General features: G+C 32.5%; 1 protein-coding gene across 2 annotated transcripts in view; it reads right to left on the reverse strand.

Moving 5' to 3' along the window:
• The window catches only part of LOC130441318 (phosphoinositide 3-kinase adapter protein 1), a 111,620-nt gene that overhangs the window by 27,280 nt on the left and 60,841 nt on the right, over positions 1-23,499 (reverse strand). The window contains exons 2-4 of one of the 2 annotated variants that reach the window (XM_056774938.1): positions 11,648-11,753; positions 5,763-5,913; positions 177-407 (exon numbers count right to left, since the gene is read on the reverse strand). In XM_056774938.1, the coding sequence (XP_056630916.1) occupies positions 177-407; positions 5,763-5,913; positions 11,648-11,657 (392 nt within the window). In that variant the 5' untranslated portion in view covers positions 11,658-11,753. Of the gene's footprint in view, positions 1-176; positions 408-2,736; positions 3,247-5,762; positions 5,914-11,647; positions 11,754-23,499 lie in introns of those variants that run through there. The other variant, XM_056774939.1, reaches the window with a different exon arrangement.

The raw sequence follows: 23,499 nt of genomic DNA on the forward strand, positions 1-23,499 counted from the left end.
TTGAATTGGAAGACAAAAGGTGAATAAACAGTAACCGGAATCTTATATAAAACATGATTAAAATAATGAAAAATAGGAAAGAAATAAAATGAAGTACAATCCTCTTAAACAAATACTAGTCTGACTATTCTATTCTGCTCTAACTTGCATATGTAGTTGTTGCTAATAATACCAACCTTTCATAATTATTATCATCAAACACCTCATTTTCACAAAAATCATCACTATGTTCTTCAGTTAAACAAGTTGGAATATAACTTAGATCGTTACCGAAATCAGTCTTTTGACTTTTCACAGAATTTGATCTGCTTGGAGGATGTTTGATTTCGGGTGCTATGTCGCTCAGTCTTGGTTCTCCCATTATTAATAATTCTTGATTAGATTCAGCTGAGTTGGTACTTACCGACCTAAAATTAAAAGTACAATTATTTTGATGAAAATATCAAATATTAAAATGAAAAAAATGAACAATTCTAATTTCTCAATATAGTCTCCATTAAGATCAACATATTTCCCTAATAATGTTCTTGAACCACAGAACTATCGCTAATATGACTTTATTATTATCCCAAGCAAATCATTTACCACGAAAATATTCTGGAACTTCTGCAAATAAGATATGAACGTCCAAATTTGGTAAATAATGACACTATCTTCAACTACTCCGATCTAGCAACACGAGATCAAGAAGTATGGTGGTGGTTATGGGTGTCTACATCTACATCTTCGACTCAACAACTTGTCTGTTTACCACATCTAAACTCACGACTCAATCTTTTCGCTGTGCTATCTGATATTGTAGATATCTTTAATCTATCCAACAATTTTTTCTGGGACTATGTTTAGCAGAGGATGCCACGTGCAGATTGTGCTACATAGAGAACAAAACTTATATCAACGTTCTCTCGAAGTGTGAGAGATTACGGAAATTTGGATGAAAGTTTTTGGTACATAGAGCTATCCCATCTGGATCTTTATGACATGACTGGGATTAATACATCAGTTGTAAACATTGTGTATTCTCAATACTAACAATAACAACAATAAAGATGATAACTTGGTTATCGAAGATCGCGTCAGACAGTGTAATTGTGAGTGTTGGTCTGAATATCACCAACGGCACCAGAAATTCCAGCTTAGTATAATGTAATATGGATAGATCATGGACAAAAAACAGAGATCAGCCTCGTAGAATCACATTATTTTTATGGAAGAACTATAAAAAACGATTGGGTACTAATTTTATTATTTATATTTATATGGAATTTATAAAAAAGTTTTTTGTGAACGTATCAGACAAATAATTAACTTAGATCATCCATTTACAATTGTAGAAGTTGTTTTTATAAGGGGAAATCAAAAGCTCACTTAGCTCTATGAAAACTGAAGAAAACAATTCAAGAAAAGCGATTAAAGTCGATAAACATGCGTATAATTGAAAAATATTTGGTGTTCAATCCTTTAAAATTGTGAATCTTAACGTTAAACACATTGTATTGGTCAAGCATCGTATCATACCTGGAAGATTCACATCACTCAATGAGTCGTGTGACTAACTAAGTAAGACATTTTGTTCTTGTCAATAATCGATTTTATTCATCAATATAATCTCCTTCAAGAGCAATAAAATAATGCGATGCTTGTAGAAGGGTTTGTCTTTTGCCTCAAATAATTGCTGCTTCATTTGAGAATTTTTTTGAGATCAGCCAGTAGACACTGGGGGGTAGATTTGGACTATACGGTGGATGGGGAAACAATTCGAAGTGTAATTAAGTCAATTTAACCATCGTTACCATCGTGAATCGGTGCATTGCGGTTTTTTCTTTGACGTATGAAGCCGTTTTTTCTTTGGACGCTTCGGACGTGGTTCACCGGCTGCAGTCCACTCAGATGATATTGGTTTTGATTCCGGATCGAAGTGATGGATCCATGTCCTTCCATCTAGAAATTTGACGCAAAATATCTGATTTATTACGTGTAAACAAGGTCAAACACTGCTCTGAATCATCAAAATGTTGTTTGTGATCGACTGTGAGTAAACGCGGCACCCACTTTGGAAAAAGAATTTTCATGGTCAAATGTTCATGCATAATTGTAACTTGTAAATACACTTCGTTTTGATATCTTTTTGGTCTCAGCTATCTCAAGCAATTTCAATTTATAATTAGATATAACCAATTTGTGGACTATTTTGATATTTTCTGGAGTAATCACCTCAATTAGACGACTAGAACTTTCAACATCATCCATTGTTGAGCTTGTACAGTATTTTTTTGATTAAGAAGAAATGTTTCGAAAATAACAAAGGTAGCTTCAATTTTACACATAGTCTTTTGAAAGTTGGTACTTCATAAACGTCATTTGACAATGTCAGCGTCAACTATGTGTCAGTCACACATCTTATTGACTTATGTCATATGTCATTAAAATATTACATTTTCTTTTAGTTCTTCATCATTTTCTTTTCGACCACAGATCGCTACTAAATAGTAAAAGTAGAAAAGCGGAAATATGAGAATAAGGTTATAAAGTATAAAGAGAACTATTGATTCCTAGTACAAACCAAACTGTTAGTGATAACAAATATTTAATAATCAAAATATAATTATTTCATGGTTTGTTTGTTTTAATAAGCATTATCGTTAATCTATATTAAGGTTAAATACTTTCATGTTCACAATAAAAATTCATTTTCGTACTTAAATACTAAAAATATTGTAGACCTTGAAACTTTACCTTTGAAATGCGATTATATTTACTTGGTCCATTGTAACATCACATCCTAAATAACTTACTATTTATAATGAACCGTATAAAAAGCTTTTACTCCACTCAAAATTGATCGAAAAGTTCATAAAAATGTACGCGGCAGTTTTATTTTATTAACTTTGGAAAACCGATTCGAAGTAACGATCATTAAATTGACTTTTTGTTGTACCGGATAGAGTTTCCCGTTAATGTCTTTCGTCTAACTGCTTGTAGCCAAATTCCGGTTGCATTGAACAAATATAATGTTTACTGCAAATAGCCACCTAACGATTACGGTAAAACTTCAACACTTCCGTTTCTTAAAATAACAACGTCAGAAAAATCAAACTTATTGCGAATTATAAGCACGTGTATACTTATAGCGAGGTGCATGGGTTTGAATCTAATAATTTGCGGTTGATATTCGTTTTTTATATACGAGAATGCGTCTTGTTTTATAATACTGCACACTACGACGCCAAAGAATAATATATGACTGACATTGTGTTGGCAACTATAAAGATATGACGGGAAACTAAACTGAAAAAAAAACTGAGTAATATAATGTTTTATTGACCATTAAGTTGGTAATCAGCTGTGATGATTTCCATTTTCACAATTGTATAATTTAATTCGAATCAATTAATTTTTTAAGTTAGAAATGTTTCCATAGTGTAATCCGTATATTTCTATATGATTAAAAGGGTTAAATTCGCCATAGCAAGTTTCGTCAACTATAGTTCCATACTTAGTATGAAACGTGGTATTAAATGTGGTATTAAATTTAGTTTTCCAAGGTATCAGTTTCGATTACTTTTAATTAGAACTAACACTGATTTTCATCTATTTTGTAAGGTATCCGGGTGGTGTCATTATGACTAATTTCTGGAAGGATATTTCGAGAAATCAAAAAGTTTATGTAAATAATACGAGTTCTAAGCCTAGCATAGAAAGAAAGATCATAAATACAAAAAATTCAGTAGGTCTGACTAAAGCTTCTAAGCCACAATAAAAATATTATTCATCTTTAATATGTTCAATTTCATCGTGGCTCTTAAGTCTTTTAACCATCAACCCAGCGATCAGATTTGGTAAAAAAAAATTGTCGTATGTAACTAGAGGATTATATGGTGGGTGTTCAATCTCTGTGAAGCCATATTCGTGTACATTAGCCTTGGAAAGCGAAGCAGTGTAGACTGGAGCATTGTCATGAAGCCAGCGCCCATTTTGACTGATTTTGCTGCGTCTTTTTTCGATAATTTTTTGACGCAAGTAAGACAGAATAATATGCCGCGTTCACGGCTGTATTTAATACTTCAAAAAGGTATCATAAGCTCCCCTTAAATATTTTAGTCATAAATCTTTTGGTGTTTTTCGTGACCTTTGTTTATTTTGACTCCTTTCTTCTTTCTGATGTCACTTCATGGAATCTCTTTCGGATCTCGGATCATAGTAAAAGACTATAGTTTCATAACTCGTTATAATGGATCGGATAACATTTTCTTCTCGCGGCAAAGTTTTAAAAATCGATAATTCGAGGCGTCAAACTTGCACTATTTTTCTTCATATATAAATGCTTGAGGAGAATCCTTAGAGCAATTGTTTTGTAAATACTTGTCTGTGCTGCAATTTCTTTTGTTTTTAGGCGCCGGTCATTAAATTTTTTCTTGCGCAGCCACCGTCATAGGACTTCCCACACGTGGCTCATCTTCTAATGATTCTTATCCCCAGCAAAACGACTTAAATTTCTTTTAATTGCTGGAAATAATGGATCAAGTTACCGCGAACAGCCTAGCCTCAATTCTGCTTCTGATTTATGTTGGTGTTAATCCTTCTTTAGTCAAAAATTTTATGATTACGTGAAATTCAATTTGAGACATTTTTAAAACAACTTGAAAGAGGTGGTGCTCGAGCTCTACTATAACAGAATAGGTACGATTACTATTTCCGTGGCGCCTGGATTTGATACTTGGAGTTGGAAAAATTTATTTTTATTTAATATTTGTATATATCAACCTAACCTAACCTAACCTAACCTAACCTAACCTAACCTAACCTAACCTAACCTTCTCGTGGTGCACTTTGAGTGCAAAAAGTTCAAATTTCGTGAATTTTTTATAGCTAAATGATTATTTAAGTTTTATTTTATTATTATAGGGGGCTTCGCAATTATAAAACAAACGAAAATAAATAACTTTTGAAAGCATTCAGAACTTACTTTTTGCTCGAAAGAGGATGTTTTTACATTAAATTATTAATTAAATCTTCAAACTACCATTAAATATTTCTTTTATTTTATAAATAATGAAAAAACAACCAACAATTCTTCATGAAAAACATCAAATTATTCATGTATTTATCGTATGTTAAGTTATATTCATCACAGAGTGATGAAAGTTATCAAAAATGGCTCATTTTCCTATAAAAATCTGTTTTTTCCAATATAATATCAGGGTGAATAATATAAAAATTAAATAAAAAATCTTTTGTTTATTGAATTACAAGATTCATATTGAATTTGAAGTGATAAACTATTAATTTGAAATGAAGTATTGAGCGCCATCTGTTCAATAAAGCGAATTTTGAACTAACGTTTTATTATATCGATATCTCGAAAACGAAGCGAAGACAATTTTATTCTTGATTTTCGATTTATTTTGGCCTAATTAAGCCAATCGTACTCTCTCTATAAAATGAACAAGTCGAAGCTTTTTGCAAACTTTGTTCAGATTTATTACTGATGCGTGAATAAGGATTTTTGCAGGTACAGGAGTGTTGACGTCACAAACCGCAATTGTTAACGCAGATCAGGGATCACTTTCTAAACGCTTTGATAAATTTTTCAAAAAATACCTTCCGGCACAACACACATCTTAAACAACAGTCAGCTCATTAAATATTTTTTAAATAACTTTAAGTACACACACTACCTCACAAATTTTGTTTGGAATGAGAACTATAACAATACGGCGACCGTGAATTCACGCTCCGGTTGTCTAGTGTAATGCACGTACCTTAAATATACTCTTCTTTCTTTGTTGTACCATGATCCTCCTCTAGGTGGAGTCAGTTGCTTGAAAAAAGTATATTCAGAGCTGTTCCATATTTCCTTTTTTTCTAGACTGTTTTCCTTTCCATTAGAAATTGAGAAATACGACGGATTATCTGGAAGAAATTTTTGAAAATATATTTACATTATTATAAAATAGAACAAAAAACTAGAAGTGTTCAAGTTGGTATAATTTTTATTCCTTTAAGTATTATTCATTTCATACACTTATAACTTAACTAATAATAAATTCGTTTTCATGGAAATACACGTATCAAGAACACGTAAACAAATAAAATTGCCGCTACTGGAGTGCAACCAAAACAAACCACAATCATCAGAAAGTGGCAGGATGGGCTGCGATATCAGCTCGAGGAACTGTAGGCGTTTAATTATGAAGATACACACGTATCGAGTACTTCGATGAATATGTCGATCAATCTAAGTAATATCTGGCAGAGTTAGAATCAAAAATCCATCACATACTATCAGAAAACTATTAGGTTACAAAAAAAGCACAATTTGTATGTTTTCTTTTAATACAATCCATTAAGGATGTTTGCGATAATATTTTCCATTATTTCTTGTGACGTGTGCTAACCACGAAATATCGTGTAAGCCTGTACATTGTCTGATATTTCACCCAAGACAAGATATTTTCTTCTTCCAATCCTTTCAAACTTGTCCAAAATTAATAGTTGCTGGGATTTATATTTCGTATTCCGAATTATATGCTCTAAGTATGCATTTTACTGTTTTTCAAAGAGTTTTCGTTGTATAAAGCAATCACATCATCTGAAATAAGGATTCTCATTCAAATAATTGACAATTCACTTGGAACTTCTCGTAAAATATCTAAATTATTTTGGCAATTGAACCAAATAAGTTCCGTAATTCTTATAAAATCATATGATCAATACGACATTGAACGCTGTCTAATTGGAATATCCATTAGTTCAAAAATTGGATGTAGGCATTTATTAATGCAATACTTTCTAGATTTTTAGGCGATAGATTAAATACATACATTTAACAGAGATGGTTAGTGGCAATCCAAATGCGTTTATTGCGACAATTCTTACAAAGTGTTACCAAAGAAATTTCACCTATTGCTGTATCTCGGGGAGCATCAATTTAACAAAAACAGTCATTCGGTGACTGTATCACGTAGAAAATTCTGCAATATTGGCAATGTTCGGTCACTTAAATAATGCGCCAAGCGCTCAACAGAAGTTTGAAGACTGGATTAACTCAAATCGGGGTGTCCACGGTCTTTTAGAACGGCCATAACGTAGATAGTGGTATATCAGTTCGTGACGAGCCTGCTTTGTCTATTTGGAAACGTGCTGTTACTTTAAACGTACATAGATGACAATTATTTGGTAATTTACACAAAGATTTGGGGCTGCAGCCTCACAAAATTAAGTTGATGATGATTGAGCGCTTTCCAACGTTTACAAACATATTATTTTGGAATGAAGCTCATTTTCATCTTAAGGAACACGTCATCAAACAAAATTGCTGCTATAGATCCAATGAATCTCCGTCACGAAATGGCATCGATCACGGAGAATACGTGCCTAGTTGTCATAGGTAATTTTAGTACTGGATTAAATTATTGCCGTTAGAGCAACGGTTAACATTTGCACAATGTTTTAAATGCTTTAAACTACATAGATGACCATTATTCGCATTTTCCAGAAAGATTTGGAGCTGCACCTTTACAAAATTCAGTTGGTGCAAGGTCAGAGGCTTTATTTCATAAACCAGATGATGATTTAGCGCTTTCCAACGTTAAACAGAATATTGTTTTGGGATTAAGCTCATTTTCATCTTACGGAACACTTCAACAAATAAAATTGCCGCTACTGGAGTGCAACCAAAACAAACCACAAGCATCAGAAAGTGACAGGATGGGCTGCGATCAGCGCGAGGAACTATAAGCGTTTACTTATGAAGATGAAAGGGTACACACAGTTACAGTGAATTCATAGGGTTATGTGCAGACTTCTTCGAACAGCATAACTTAAATTGCTATAACCAAAGATCATTATTCGAGCACGTCGGACCGACACCTACTGACGTCCAATAGATCTCTTCACGAGTTCGTGAAATTTTCTTTGTCAAATTGATCACCAGGAGCCGTGAAATAAGTTGGCCTGCACGCAGTTCTGATGGAATACCTGTGAACTTGCAGATAGAACTACCACATCGCTTTATGCGTTCGGGACATCACTAATGTGATTGAAACATGATCACTGGTATCACCTTTTAGCTTAGGAGAATATTATAACTGGGTCTAATATCAAAGAAGTTCAATTCAGATTAACCAAAGGGAAAGAAATTGAAACAACATGGGAAAAAAGAGAAAAATATGATGGGTTCAGGCTTTTGGACGTGTATATCAGATTATGACATACAAGCAGCTTAAACCGTACAGACACACGAGGAAACGTATCTGCAAATATCTTTACTTAGAGAGTTGAGATGCTTTGTGCTATGTGAGGTCTTTTATTGTAAAGTCGAACAAAGATGTGAAACATGTACCTTCACAGAAGACACTAATACCTTCAATAAATAAATCAAATTTCACCTTCCATCTGATCTTTGATCTTTTTGCAAAACAAGCGCAGCTCACTGCGTTTTATTTAAACCACAGAAACTCGTGTTTCATTACTTTCCGAAAGTATTTTTTGGTTCAGGATCATTTTTGAAAAGACTTTACTATTTAGTATTCTGTTATTTTAAAATTTTTTAATCATATCATTACAAGTCGTGTCCAGCAATCAACAAAGCTCGAGTTTTGTTACACGCATCTTTTTGATTCACAATTTTATGCAGCACTGAATTATTTGTAGCGAAATAGAGAAGTTGTGGTTGATTGCAACTACCAATTTCACAAAAAATATAGTATACAGATTAGGGATGTCGATTATTTGTAAAAATATCAATTAGAATCGATGTATCGTTTCATAAAAAAATGAAGATCCAAAAGATCGATTTCTAAAAAATAGATTTTTTTTTTCAAGTTTGCACATACAATCTAAATATGAATCCATTTTAAGAAAAATAAAAAATATACTATGATAAACAATTTCTGGGATTTCTTATCAGTAAAATCAGGGACTTTTTAGTTCCGGGAATTCAATAATGTTTTTACCATATCAAATATCAGATCAGGTATAAATGATAGACAAGTATTTTCCAAATGTATTTTTTATATTTAAAAGTTGAGTTTAGGATCAAACTTTGATAATGTTTAAATTTTTCTTTTAAGCCCTTTCCAGTACAAGTGTTTACAAGCAACGAAAACCAAGAACACAGTTTTTGAGTAATTAACTCTTTAACCGGCAACACCGTAATATAACAAGTTTATTCAACTAATTTAATGGTTTTTACCAAAACAGAAAAAATTTAATGTGGATTTTCAATCGATATAGAACAATATATCGATTTCAAAAATCGATTTATTTCGTCCGACGAATCGACTCTTCGATTAATCGATTTCACATCGCCATGTCTAATACAGATAATAATAGTCATCTATTTTTGATATGATTAAGAATATTTTCAGTAACTATGAGTACAAACTCGAATATTCTTTTCAAGCACTACGAGGACGGTTTGATAGAGAAGTTACTTTTCAGGGGTTGACAACACTTTCATTGAGGTGATTATACTATTGTATGTGAAAAATTAGTTTTAATAATGATATAAATAAAACTGTTTCAGGTGTCAATTGATTCAAGAAGTTAAGGAAACGTTACATAAATACTTAGTGGGTGGTTATATTCTTTCAGAAATGGCCATAATCACTCCTGTGATACTTAAAGTCTGGAACCGTCTTTTAGTGTAACTACTCCAAAAAAGGGGTCAATCAAATACTTGCCCTTATAGTTACTAATCGTCGAATAAAATCTAATGAAATAAACTGGTATCTAATGTTTTGAATTGAAGCTATTGCTTGAAACTGATGAAATATCGTTTACATTGAATGAATGTATGAATATTTTCACATGTTATCCAAGTGCATTTTCCCATAAGTTATAATAGATGAAACTTGGGTACATCATTATACCCCAAAAACAAAAATATAGTAGAAACAATGGACTTCATCCAATGAAAGTATTTCCAAGAGTGTTTTGTGATCCCAAATCACTTTGATATCGATAGATTAGAAAAAGAGAGAACGAAGACTAATCAATACGAGGATATATTCGAAAATTCTTAGCCTACTATAGAACCAAACAAAATTACAATGTCAAAATATTTAATTATTCAAGATATTCTCCTCTTAATTGGATACATTTATTACAGCGAACCTGCGACGTCTCTAGATCTTTCAAAAACAAAAACGTTTCTTTCTTCATTCGAAAAAAATTTACGATTTTTTAAACTTTTTTCAGTTGGAGAAAGAACCAAATGTGGTGAATAAGAGGGGTGTTCTAGTAACTCAAACCCTAAATAACGAATTTTTTTTACATGGCAACATGATATTTGTGTGCAGGAACTGGTCCTGCAAATCAAAACACCTTTGGATAGCTGTCCGCGTCTTTTCTCTTTAATTTTTTTTCCGTAAAGTGGTTAGTCCAAAAAATCAATCATGATTACTCCATGGCAATCCCAAAAAACTGAAGCAAGAACGTTTCCAGCAGATTTTTGGACACGAAACTTCTAAGGTTTTGGAGAACCAGAGTGTCGCCATTCCATCGATTGTTGCTTTGTTTCTGGATCGTAGAAATGTACCCAAGTCTCATCAATAGTAACAATTCGATTTAAGAAGTCGAACGAATGCTTCTAGCCTTGAACGCTTTTGGTCAACATTCAAACATTTGGGGATCCATTTTGCTGCATTTTTTCTCATGTCCAAATTGACGTGAACTATATGATGAACGCGTTCGTACGAAAAATTCAGTGCTCCAGATATCCGTTTCAGCCCAATTCGACGGTCTGATAAATCATGTCGCAGACTCACACAGAAACGGACCTGCCCGATCGGTCATCATCTTCAATGGAAAATTTACCTCTTTTGAAGCTTGTAGTCCAATTTTTCACGATCGCATACGAAGGACATTGATCACTAAGGGTATTGATCATATCTTTGTAAATCTACTTACCTGTTAATTCTTTTAAATACAGGTACTTGATGATGACTTTACACTTACACTTCACTAAGTTATTGTTCGTTGCTATGGAAACGCAATATTTTGTTTATGCATGGAACTGGTCTAAGATAACTAGATTTTGATACATGCTCGTATTATACTGTTTTTCTAATATTTTTTAATCCCAAACGCAAGAAAAAACGAGCGCATTTGGTGAAAAAAAATCAATCACGACAATAGACAATACCTCTGCCGAATTGTTCGTTATTGTAGTAGAAAAAATTGGCCAAATATATTACTGTTTATCGGCCAAATTTAAATGGCTAACTAAGATTACTTTTTATTCCAATTTTTAAAAAATTGTTTGGTAAAAATCTTTTTTATATATAAAAATGAGGTGATGGCAGAGACTCACTCGTATTTTAGGAATTTTGTGTAATATTCTTTTTGGAATGAATTTGCAACTCATCAAGTTTGTTATTTGGAAATTATAGTCATGAACATGAAGAATAGAAGGATTTATATTAAAATTAAGTAAAATTTTCATTGAAAAGTCATTGTACCGTCAAACCGTCTTAGCATATATCCACCGTACCTGTAAATTTATGTTTCTGAAAAACTAATTTTACACACAGTTGTCTGCAATTATAATTATAGTTTTTTAAACAAATTCACACACCGTATTTTCTTATGATCTTTCTAATGATAGAATATACGCACCAAGTTCACATTAACACTAACTTACCGAAGTCCATTGTTGTAAACTCGACGTAAGGACGCCTATTATGTTTATCAAACCTGACTAGAAAGAGTCATTTGAGCTTCCTCCTTTTCCTTGACGGATACTGGAGCTGAAACAACAACAGAATTTTTTATTAGAATAATAAGCAGGCACCAGGAGATATAAACGTATAATGCTAATGTTTGCCGGACGATCGAGACGCAGAGGCGGACGTGGTACAGTTGTAAGGGATCATTAAATCACAAGTGACCTACTTGAAACTAATTTTGATCGGTAGATAAATGTTAGTAAAGTAAGTGACTTCAAGTGTTTGTGTTGCAGACCTTCCCTCGAGCTGAAATTGACGAAACCAATATGATCGTCACAAAATTTCCGACTCAAATATTGTTTATACATAAAGTGATTTGAAATTAATTGCTCATTGTCTTAATTCTATTTGGTTACCTCATTTGATGGCAATTTTACAACAATTCGAATGAATCCAAATTATTTTTTTTATCTAAATTAATTCTTGTCACGATTTCGTGTCTCGTGTTTCGATTCAATCGCTAAGATGTTCTACATCGAATATTTTTATTTGATATCTATGATAAAACAGAAATTTTTTAAATAAAAAATCTTGTACCGTGTGAATATTTTTAATTGTTTCAGACTATACGAGGATGGTCTTTAAAGTATCTGACCCAACAAAGAAAACACAAAAAATTTGGGAGAAAAAATATCACTGACTCTTCCAAATCATCAGACGGAGCTGCTCTTCTTCACACAAAATACATACTTAAAATTCATTTTCAAATCAGTTATTTCTACGTACATTGCAGAATTACATGCGAAACTATAAATACTCATTCAAATTAACAGATTCACAACAACTATATACCAAAAATCTAATCGCCTTACTCATCAAGGCAAAATTAGTGTACTTAAAAAATGATGATACCACCGTTGAATTTATGTTTGCACCATTACATTCTAATATAAATAAAAATTAAATATTAAGTGTTTAGTGATTGGTAAAACAAAATAATACGAAAGAAATCAAACTATCAGTGAATTCTTGGCCCCAATCAACATCAAATGGACCACACCAAGTGAGAATATTGCGCTTACGACAGGGTCATAGCAATTTAGCCCATAAAAATGTTATCAAACAATACCATAAAAGTTTTTTCATGCCAGAATTTCAAAAATGCTGCCAGTTTTTGCTGTTTTTTGTTTCTAGTAGACAACAATCAAAAATGGAAGCGACTCATAATTTTTATAAATTTTTTTATTTTCTTATTTCTTATATATTTTATAACAGACGAGTTAGAAACATAATTTTTATATAGAATGTGCAGTAATTAATAATTTAGAATAAATTTGTGACAAGTAGAAAACGAATTTAATTTATTCGAAGACTTATTCAAAGAAACTGGTCGGTGTAATGTCCATATAATTGAATCACAGTGTAGAAATAAATAGCAATTCAAGACCTAATTTTTTGTGTTATATACCGTTGCGAACGCATCTCTGCCCCGGAGCCGGTCCTGTCCAAATTTAGTAGAATTCTAAAATTTGACACCGCCTTCCATGCTTATTTTTTTAAATAACCCTTTATTGTAGCTGACGGTTTATTTACATTATTTCTTTTGAATAATTTCTAGGAAGATCTATTTATTTATTTGTTTTTTTTCTTTATAAAGGAGTTTCTGTACCATAGTTCAGTTAATTCATATTAAATATTCATCGTGAACAGACCGAAATAGAAAGTAATAGAAGAATATAAATAAATAAAGTCAAGTGATAGTGATAAATAAATTATATAAATTAGTTGAGTGTAGTGTAAAGTATTTAAATAAATTAAGAATGTAGAAGACAGTGTTTATTAATTCACCCCACGAATAGAACTCGTACAAATAATTTAGAAAAACATTACAATATTAAGAAGTTTGCGTTTATTTTCCCAATATGCTTTTTATTGTTAGAATGGGATTTTTTCTATTTACAATTATTGGTAGTTAATCTTTGATTACACGTCAGCTATAATGTTTTTATGTGAGAGATGAGATAGGAGTATCTTAACAAAATAATTTTGTCCCATGCAAAGAAACGAAGCTAACCAGAAGTTAGTGGAATAAAAGATGGTTCACAAAATTACCTTGAAAAGAAGAAAATTCTAATTTGAATACTTCTTGAAATATTGATATTAAATTTACTTTCAGGTGTTGAAAAACTTTTTATTATAGCATGCGGTTTATTCACATTGTTTCTTTTGAATAATTTTTAGGAAGGTCTATTTATTTATTTGTTTTGTTCAATTATTTTCTTTTTTTGGAATATATACGAAGGTGTTTCTGTAGTGCAGTTAAATTAATTTATAATAAATATTCATAGTGAACAGATCGAAATAGAGAGTAATCGAAGAATTTAATCAAATTATTTAAGTTAGTTGAGTAATAGTGATAAATGAATTAGTTGAGTGTAGTGTAAGGTATTTAAATAAATTAAGAATGTAAAAGACAGTGTTTATTCTTTGATTATAGCCCAGCTATAATGTTTTTATGTAATAGATGAGTATCTTAACAAAATAATTTTGTGCCGTGGAAAGAAACGAACCTAACCAGTAGTTAGTGGAATACAAGATGGTTCACAAAATTACCTTAAATACCTGAATTAATAGCAATAAATTTTTATAAGTGTAGAATGAAAACAGTTGTTAATTGATTTACGAAACTTGCTCCTTCAGACCGAATTGGTCGAACTAACTAACATCGATACTGGCGATGTAAAGCAAATCCCCCAACGGTAATATCCCTCGTAAAAAAAGTAGATAAGATGTTAAATCTCAAAGTCACTTAACCCTCGAACTTGGTGTCCACTTTTCTAGATTGTCCCCGTTGAATGTCGAGTTTGTTTTGATGGTCGAAAATTAAATAAGGTTATCATTTCTGATTCATATCCAATAGTACAAGTTGATTATTCTTACTAAACTCCTAGGTGCAAAATTCTTGTCGTCTATTGATTTGGAAAAGGCTTTCTTGCAAATACCTTTATCTGAATCTTCTCGTCCGAAAACTGCTTTCGCTATTTACGGTGTAGGACTTTTTAAATTCGTTATTACCCCTTATGAATAGTGGAAAATCAATTCCTTAATCTGTTTCCAATAGGAATTGTTATTGGTCGATTTGTACATAACAAACGTACCCCATAGATATAGTAAAATAATCACAAGAAACTGATGAAGAAAATTCAATTATGATTGTAATACAAACTTTCTCTGTATTTTGTATCGTACCATAAAAATAATAATTTTATTGTTGTTATTAGTTTATAAACCTTCCGATATATATTTCTCAATATCTTATAATAAGAGGAAACTCAAGAGGAATGATCTCTAATCAGAAATCATTAATAACGGATTTATTATCTTCCAAATGACTCGATGTCGCTTGCGCACTTTAGTTATAATGATTTTCAAGGTTTTAATGCTTTCTTAGTATTTAGTATATAAACTTTGCGTTTATACAATAATAATATTCTATTAATACAGTATCTTTTTGTTCTCATTTTTGTTGATTTGTTAAATTGTCAATGTTTATCTATGTTACTTATTTCCACATGAATTTTTTGAAAAAACAGACAATATGCATTGTTAGATACCAAATGAATTTGGTATATATATCGTAGGTCAATAGACAAGTTGGGAGTATTAACTAAATGCCGGATAATAGATTATTCATCGAAAAATGACCAAGCGTTTGACTATTCTGTTGCGTTCGCTCTCATATTCTTTAGATATTATAATAGAAAGGTACTAACGGCAACGTTGCTTTTCCGAACAGCAGCTAAAAACTAAAAGGTGTGCTTAGGAGAGAGAACAGAGACAGACACAGAAAGAACCACATGTTTAAGTTTAATTTAATCAAATATATCGTTACTCTGCCTTTACAAAGTTTATTATTTACAATTATTGTAATATTTCATAGAATAGTGTTTCTTCATGAATAAATGTGAAAGTTGGTCAAGTTGTATATGTTGCATTCGCATCCTGAATGAACTAGTGTAAACTCCTGGAAACGAGAAGCTGAATAAAGCTGCGAGCATCGTAATACACATAAATTTGGTCCTTCGAGCCGGATGTGTGTGTGATCAAAGTTATGTGTATTACGATGGTCCTCCAAACAGAGAAGCTGGACCCAAAGCTTACAATACTTACTATCATTATGTGAATAGCTATGAACTATTGCAAATCGAAAATGAATGTCACGTAATCGTAAAAAGAAAAAAAAACTGTTATTTATTGTGTGAAGATTAGACTGGTTAGGTTAGGTTAAGTAAACAATGTGAAACAAACCGGTGTTCTTGTTTTTAAAATAAAATAAAATATAAATTAAAATGTCACCAAGCCTCCACGTGTTGCAATAAATGATTGACTGACATGCAAAATTTAAATAAATAAGACTTCTTTCAGCCTATTTTTTTAACTTATTCTGTAAACTCAATAGTCTGCTATCCGAATTTTAGCCAAAGTCCCAGGAGAATAGACAAACGCTTGGTCATTTTTCGACGAATAATCTATTGTCCGGCATTTAGCTAATACTCCCAACTTGTCTATTGACCTACGACATATATAAAGATTACAGTAAATTTAGACACAGCATCTTAAACAAATACTCTTAAAACTTAAAAAATATTTTTTCTTTTTCAAAATATTCTCCATCAAGATCAATACTCTTGTGCACGCATTCGAACCAATTGTCGATTGAGGTAACCTGTAATTTGAACGCATCAACCGCTTATTCAGATGTAGAAAAACGTTTGCTTCATCATTTATATTTTATCTGCGGAAATAAGAAATCATTGGGAACCAATCAAGGATATCACGGCGGATGAGATCCATCAATCCGATATTTTAACTGCTCAAAAACGTTTTTGTTTGAAATGATGTGTGAAAGCTTGCAATCTCGTGGTGGAAAATGATTAGTCAACTGCGTTTGGTTTTCCTGATTTCCACGAATACTTCTGGCAAATAAATGCTGATGTACTATTCCGAATTGACCGTTCTACGTTGCTCTAGAAGGTGGCGACATGCCCAGTTACTACAAAAAATCCGGCGACCATTTGCTTCGAAGTTCTTCGAGCGCTTCTTCTTCTTGTTAAATAGGTTTAAAATCTGTTTCTTCTTCAATTTGAGCCTCCTGGATCCAGATCATCACACCATCTCTTTTTCGGTCCCTTGCGATACGAACTAGTCTTTCGCTTGTCATTCTGCTAATGTGACTATTCCATTCTTGTTTTCGTTTTAGTACCCAGACAATTACATTCACTACCTTGCACGTATTTCTTATGTTTTCATTTCTTCCTCTGTCTAAAAGTGTTTTCCCTGCCATTTTCCTGAGTACTTTTATTTCCGTTGTGTCTAGTAGTCTTTCTGTCTTAGTTGTATCGGGTCTTGTCTCTGCTGTATATGTCATTAAATGTTTAATTGTTGTTTTATATATTCTGCTTTCCGTTTGAGGCATCCTGCTACTTTATTTGTTTTGACGACCTGCTGTCGCACCTCATTCTCGACACCTCCATGCTCGTTATGTCTATTCTTAAATATATAAATGTTAGTATCTGGTGTATTATATGACCATCAATTTTTATTTTGCAGCGTATAGGTTCCTTAGACGTTGTCATGCTTTTTGTTTTCTCAGCTTTTTCATCATATTGTACTATTTACCTACTGTTTTGAAGATGTGTACTAGTCTCTGGAGATCGTCCTCGGATTCAGCGAACAGTACGGCATCATCCGCGTAGCAAAGTATTTTAAGTTATTTGTTACCCATCTGGTACCTTTTGCCCTGTCGTACTTTTTTTATAACTTCGTCCATTATTATATTGAATAAAAGGGGGCTTAATGAGTCACCTTGTGTGATGCCGCTATTTACAGGTACAGCATTTGTCAACTTGCTATTAATTCTGCCTTGGACTTGGTTAAGGGAATAAAATAGAATAGAATATGGGTCAAACGCTTTCTGATGGTCTATGATATGCTGGTTTTTGTATACTCTATGGATTCTTCAACTACTTGTCTCAATATGAATACAGCGTCCACGCATGACCTTCCGGATTTAATAAAGCCTTGTTGTTCTTCCGACAAAAATGTAATTGCGTCAATTTTGTTTGTTATTACTTTTGTGACTAGTTTCAAAGTTGTGACTAATAAGTTCATGTCCCTATAGTTATTTGGGCACTTTTTATATCCTTTTCTAAACTTTGGAATCATTATACTAGTTCTCCATCTGTTAGGTAGTATTTTTTGGGTCAAATTTGGTAAGTGCTGTAATTGAACTTTAATTGCATGTGACTCGTCTTTATTAATCCATGATTCGTTGCCTGTCATAGGTAATATTAGCTTACACACATGTTTTCTGGCACTATAAACGATTTTGAACGACCTTCGCGAAATTAATCCTGTAGCGAAGCGCGTCCATGATTGCACCGCTTTCTCCGGTGCTTTTCTTTTATCGTCTCAATTAACTTATGAAACTAAATTGGTATTACATGCACCTGCAGTAACCATTTACAGCCAATCTACAAAAATTACTCCCTCAATATACCACAATACGGTTAGCATGACCTTTCTCCTGAAGGTTGCTTCTTGAATTTTTTCGATGGTGGTGATCCTCGATGTTTCCGCACTCCTTCTCACTTTGCATTGTAGTCTCCGCATCATAGTGATAGATCCATTGACTCATCCATTATTACCTTACTTTAACTTGTCTATACTGCTGGACTTACGGGACACTGTCTATAGATATCCTTTCAGCTCAAACGACTTCTGTGGAAAAATATTTATTTAGTATCATCTCCAATATATACCCCTCTTGTACCCCATGCAAATCTTCCATTGTCAAATGAAAATTTTGAACGTGGTAGTACGTAAATCATTTTCAACATCTCTTGAAAACGCTTAAACCACTCAAAAACACGTGGACGTGACAAACATGCATTGCCATTCACTTGTTTCAATAAATTATGAGTTTCAATAGCAGTTTTTATATCTTTACTTCGATTAGTTTCATGGCAAAACAGAAATTCCTATACAAACGAGGGCGACGGCTATACTGGTTTGTCTACACACACGGTAGACATCGCATTCGAAAAAGTAGACAGAATTTTTGATAGCTAGACATGAGAAAGTTTTTTTTTTGGTAGTAAAGTGAAATTAATCCTAAATATACGATGTATATCGAATGTAAAAAGTTCAAAAGTATGTATTTCAAAAAATATTAATTTGAACATGGGAAAATATACATCCATTTTAAGTTTGAGAATGGTTTGATGTATTTGAGTATTCATAATTTTAAATCAAAATTATGTCGTGAATTTGAAGTTTATAGTTTTGAAAATTGTTTTGTAGACATCTGTCATTACATACCGTGGGTTATTGAAGTACGGTAATTACCTCATTACAGCAAACTCTTCGATGAGCTAAGCTCTTTAATATTTCGTATCGATCACTAAATAAACTTTTTTATTGAACGAACCACTCTGTAAACAATTTATAAACAGTCCATGCAGTTGAAATATCTGAACACTTTTGATTTAAACCAGTGCTTGATCTAAAATTAAGAATTGCAGGCTATAATCATACTTACAAGAGTTATATTTTAAGCATACCAAGAATCGATATGATTAATTTCTCAACAATAGCTGAATATTTTCGTCTTCTGTTTTTCTTTTCGTTATTATACGTACCAACATTTAAAAATAAATTGTACAAATCGCAACCTTAAACTTCAAGACTATGTTTATATAAGTAGACTCAAAACAGAGTTTTTGAGGACAAGGTGACGTGTAGACGTTGAACATTTTATAGAAGTAATTATAAGATATATGTTACATTTATTATTTTTTTATTGAAATTTGTGAAAGACTACGAGGGGAATTAAAGTATCATACGAAATATCAATTTTGAAAAAATCCTTTATCAAATTATTTGAATCTCTAAATACTAATGGGCCGCCCCGTATAAACAATCATTGATATAAAAGAAATCTTTCAATCTTTTTTCAATCTAGGATCGATGTCATGGACGTAAAATTAGAAAAGTTGGAAATAACGATTCTCTATTTACTCAGCTTCATTATTCTATTTAAATAAAACACAATCTATCAAAAAAATATCATGTCTTATATGAAATGATGGATGTTTCTGTATTGTTCACATTTTCTTTTTTTTCCCAAGAATAAAAAAAATTGTATTTGTGGATTGTGACACTAAACTTCGGTGTCTGAAGACGATAATTTGGTTATCCAAATAATTCGAAAATAGTTCAGCATTTAACCGTCAAGTATTTCTCATCTGGTACCTCGTTTATCAGCTCTTCAACTTGTTATTGTGTGAGAATTTTTGGTTTTTTGAAATGGAATCTTTCACTTTTTCAAAATGCCATTACCTTGAGATATTTATTAAAATCAACATTATTTTTAACGAAGGCGCTTAACTTGATCACCAGACAAGAAAAGGGACGTGAATTTTTCAAATCACTGTCTAAAGAGATATTTCCAGATCTGCGATATTTTGGACTGAAGATTACATCAATTTTCGGAAGTACATATACATGTGAAAGTGCCTTTTCCTCAATGAAGTACATTAAAAACCACAACAGAAGCAACCTCGCCGATTCTTCCTTACGTCATCTCATGAGACTGTCTACAACTGAACTGGAGGTGGACATTTCCTCATTGGTGGATGAAGCCGATTGACCACAGTCTTCACATTAGATATAACTTTTTATTACTATTGTAATGTTTCTCTTAGCTCTCAAAAAAAAATATGTATAAATTTTCCATTCATTTACAAAAACGTACTCGATGAGCAACAAAAGAAATAATGCTCTTTTTGTGTTTTAATTATTTTTATACCTTACATATTACTTTAACAAAATTATTATATGGCCCGCAACCACATCAAAGGTTTTAGTTTTGGCCCTTGGTGCCGTGCAAGTTGGACACCCCTGCTCTAGACGTTCATAAATGTCAATTTGCAACGGTTCAATTTGTTAATAAACTGTGATAACGCACACAATGATGTTAACCAACTTTCTACTTTTTAAGCGCTGTTCGTTTCTTAACGTCGAAAACATAACCTCGCTTTTCTAGTGTAGTTTGTAGTTGCATATACCTTGAAAAATGACTGCTCTGATGGAAAAGTGGATGGAATTTGTACATGTTCATGAGTGTTTATATAACAAACACGAAAACAAAAATTTAGTAGAATATAGTGAATTATTTTCCTATTTGAAAATTCTATGACAAGAACTAGTGATTAACTTCCTCATCTAATCGACAATCAGGTTTTCTTATTGAATGTTTTGTTAAACGGGCATGGTATCATATATGATACCACAAGTTCAATAATTTTTTTAAAAATCGGCGGTAAAACTATGGACCTGGTTCTTTCCCTCAGGGCAAGGGAATTTCATTGTGAATGTATTGGTCACCCTGTTTTACGTCCAACGAAAGTTATAACAACATTTATTAACAAAATCCTTCAATAGCGCACATCTCATCAATGAAATACTGTATTTTTAGTCGAATTTTTCAAGGAAAAATTAGACGATTACGGTAGGCATGACTAGAAGAAAAATGGGGGGCACATCATTTTTCCCATGTTTTGAGACCTCCTGAACACGATTATGATGGTTTTTCGAATGTCTGTAGTTTATATATACAGTGCTTTTCAGATAAAAGTATCCACCTTTAATAACTTTTGTAATACTGGTATTTAGAAAAAATCCAAAAACACGTCAATTTATGTTGGAAGGGGCAAGCATTATGGCTTATTTAAACTTACTGGAAAAGCCACCCCCTCACCCCTAGCAGCATCCCCTTTATTTTTTTAAATTACTTTTCATATTTTTTATGTAAAATTTGGATACTCCTCTTTGAGCTGATTTCAAAAATGTATAATACTTGTAGGTTAAAGTGGTTAGTTTATGAGATAAACAATTTTTCTTTTAAGAGCACAAATTTTACTTATTATTTACTTTCACCTTATTTGCCTGTACTAAAATGGGTTGTACAACAGTTAAAACTCTTTAATCTTTTTAACTGTGCTATTTATTCTACTTAAAAAATCCAAACAACAAAAAACTCTACTTTTTATTAAAGTTTGACATTGTCAACTAGAATTTGTAGTCACTATTGATAGTGTAATTTGATACATTATTTATTTTGTTTCTCTGAAATGGTTTACTCTTTGCAAGAAAGAATTGAAATTGTAGGTTTATACTACCAAAATAATAATTGTGCAAGAGCTGCTGCTAGAATATTTAACGAATTACATGACGGAAGACATGCAACTCATAAGTATGTAATTCAACTGATGGAGAAATTTACCACAACAGGGTCTGTTTGCAATAAAGTGCATAAGCGAGAGGGACTCGTAAATAACGAAGCAATCCAAGTGGCAATTTTAGGGCAAGTCAGCTTAGAGGCTCAACAACCCCAATCGTTGTCAACAATAAGTAGAGCGATCGGTGTTTCATCTTCTACAGTTTTCCGAGTTCTACATAAATTCAAGTACCACCCATACAAAGTTAAGTTGGTGCACGAGTTGAATGAAGATGATTTTGATCGTCGTCTAGAGTTTTGCGAATCAATGACGCAAATTATCAATAACAATCCACAATTGTTAAACAATATTTGCTTTTCTGATGAATGCTCATGGTCATTAAATGGCTTAGTAAGTAGGCATAATTGTAGATATTGGGCTGAAAGTGATCCACATATTATGCGTGAATTCCATACACAACATCCCCAAAAGTTAAACGTTTGGTGTGGTATCCTAGGTGACCACATTTTCGGACCTTTCTTCATCAACGGAAATTTAAATGGTGAATCATATCTTGAGTTACTCAGGGAAGGGGTTGACCCACGTATTACAACAATAATAGAAAATGATGATAACCTTTCCGAAGATTTACTGGTATTTCAACAAGACGGAGCTCCCCCACACTATGCTATGCATGTCCGACAATTTTTAAACGAAACATTCCCCGCTCGTTGGATAGGTAGAAGGGGGCAGATGATGGAGTGGCCACCTAGGTCACCGGATTTAACACCCCTAGACTTCTTTTTATGGGGGTATTTAAAAACAAAAGTTTATGCTACCCAACCAGAATCTCTGGATGATTTACGAGAGAGGATAGAAAATGAATGTCGACAATTAAATCCAGCCGTATTAAGCAATGTCAGAGAGGCATTTCAAAATAGATTATAACATTGTATGGAAGTGAATGGTACTCATTTTGAACACTTATTGTAACTTCATAATAAATAGCACAGTTAAAAAGATTAAAGAGTTTGAACTGTTGTACAACTCATTTTAGTACAGGCAAATAAGGTGAAAGTAAATAATAAGTAAAATTTGTGCTCTTAAAAGAAAAATTGTTTATCTCATAAACTAACCACTTTAATCTACAAGTATTATACATTTTTGAAATCAGCTCAAAGAGGAGTATCCAAATTTTACATAAAAAATATGAAAAGTAATTTAAAAAAATAAAGGGGATGCTGCTTGGGGTGAGGGGGTGGCTTTTCCAGTAAGTTTAAATAAGCCATAATGCTTGCCGCTTCCAACATAAATTGACGTGTTTTTGGATTTTTTCTAAATACCAGTATTACAAAAGTTATTAAAGGTGGATACTTTTATCTGAAAAGCACTGTATATCTATACATCTGTTTAAGCTACAATTCTTATTTTGGTCTCTCGAGCAATTGCTATGGGTCCGATTTGGTTCAAAATTAGCATACATGGCTTTTTTCGCGGCGGATTGAGGTTATTAGAGTTTGGTTGAAAACAAATGAATATTTCGAGGG

The sequence above is a fragment of the Diorhabda sublineata genome, chromosome 3 (assembly GCF_026230105.1).
Source record: "Diorhabda sublineata isolate icDioSubl1.1 chromosome 3, icDioSubl1.1, whole genome shotgun sequence".
In the NCBI taxonomy this organism is placed as follows: Eukaryota; Metazoa; Arthropoda; class Insecta; order Coleoptera; family Chrysomelidae; genus Diorhabda; species Diorhabda sublineata.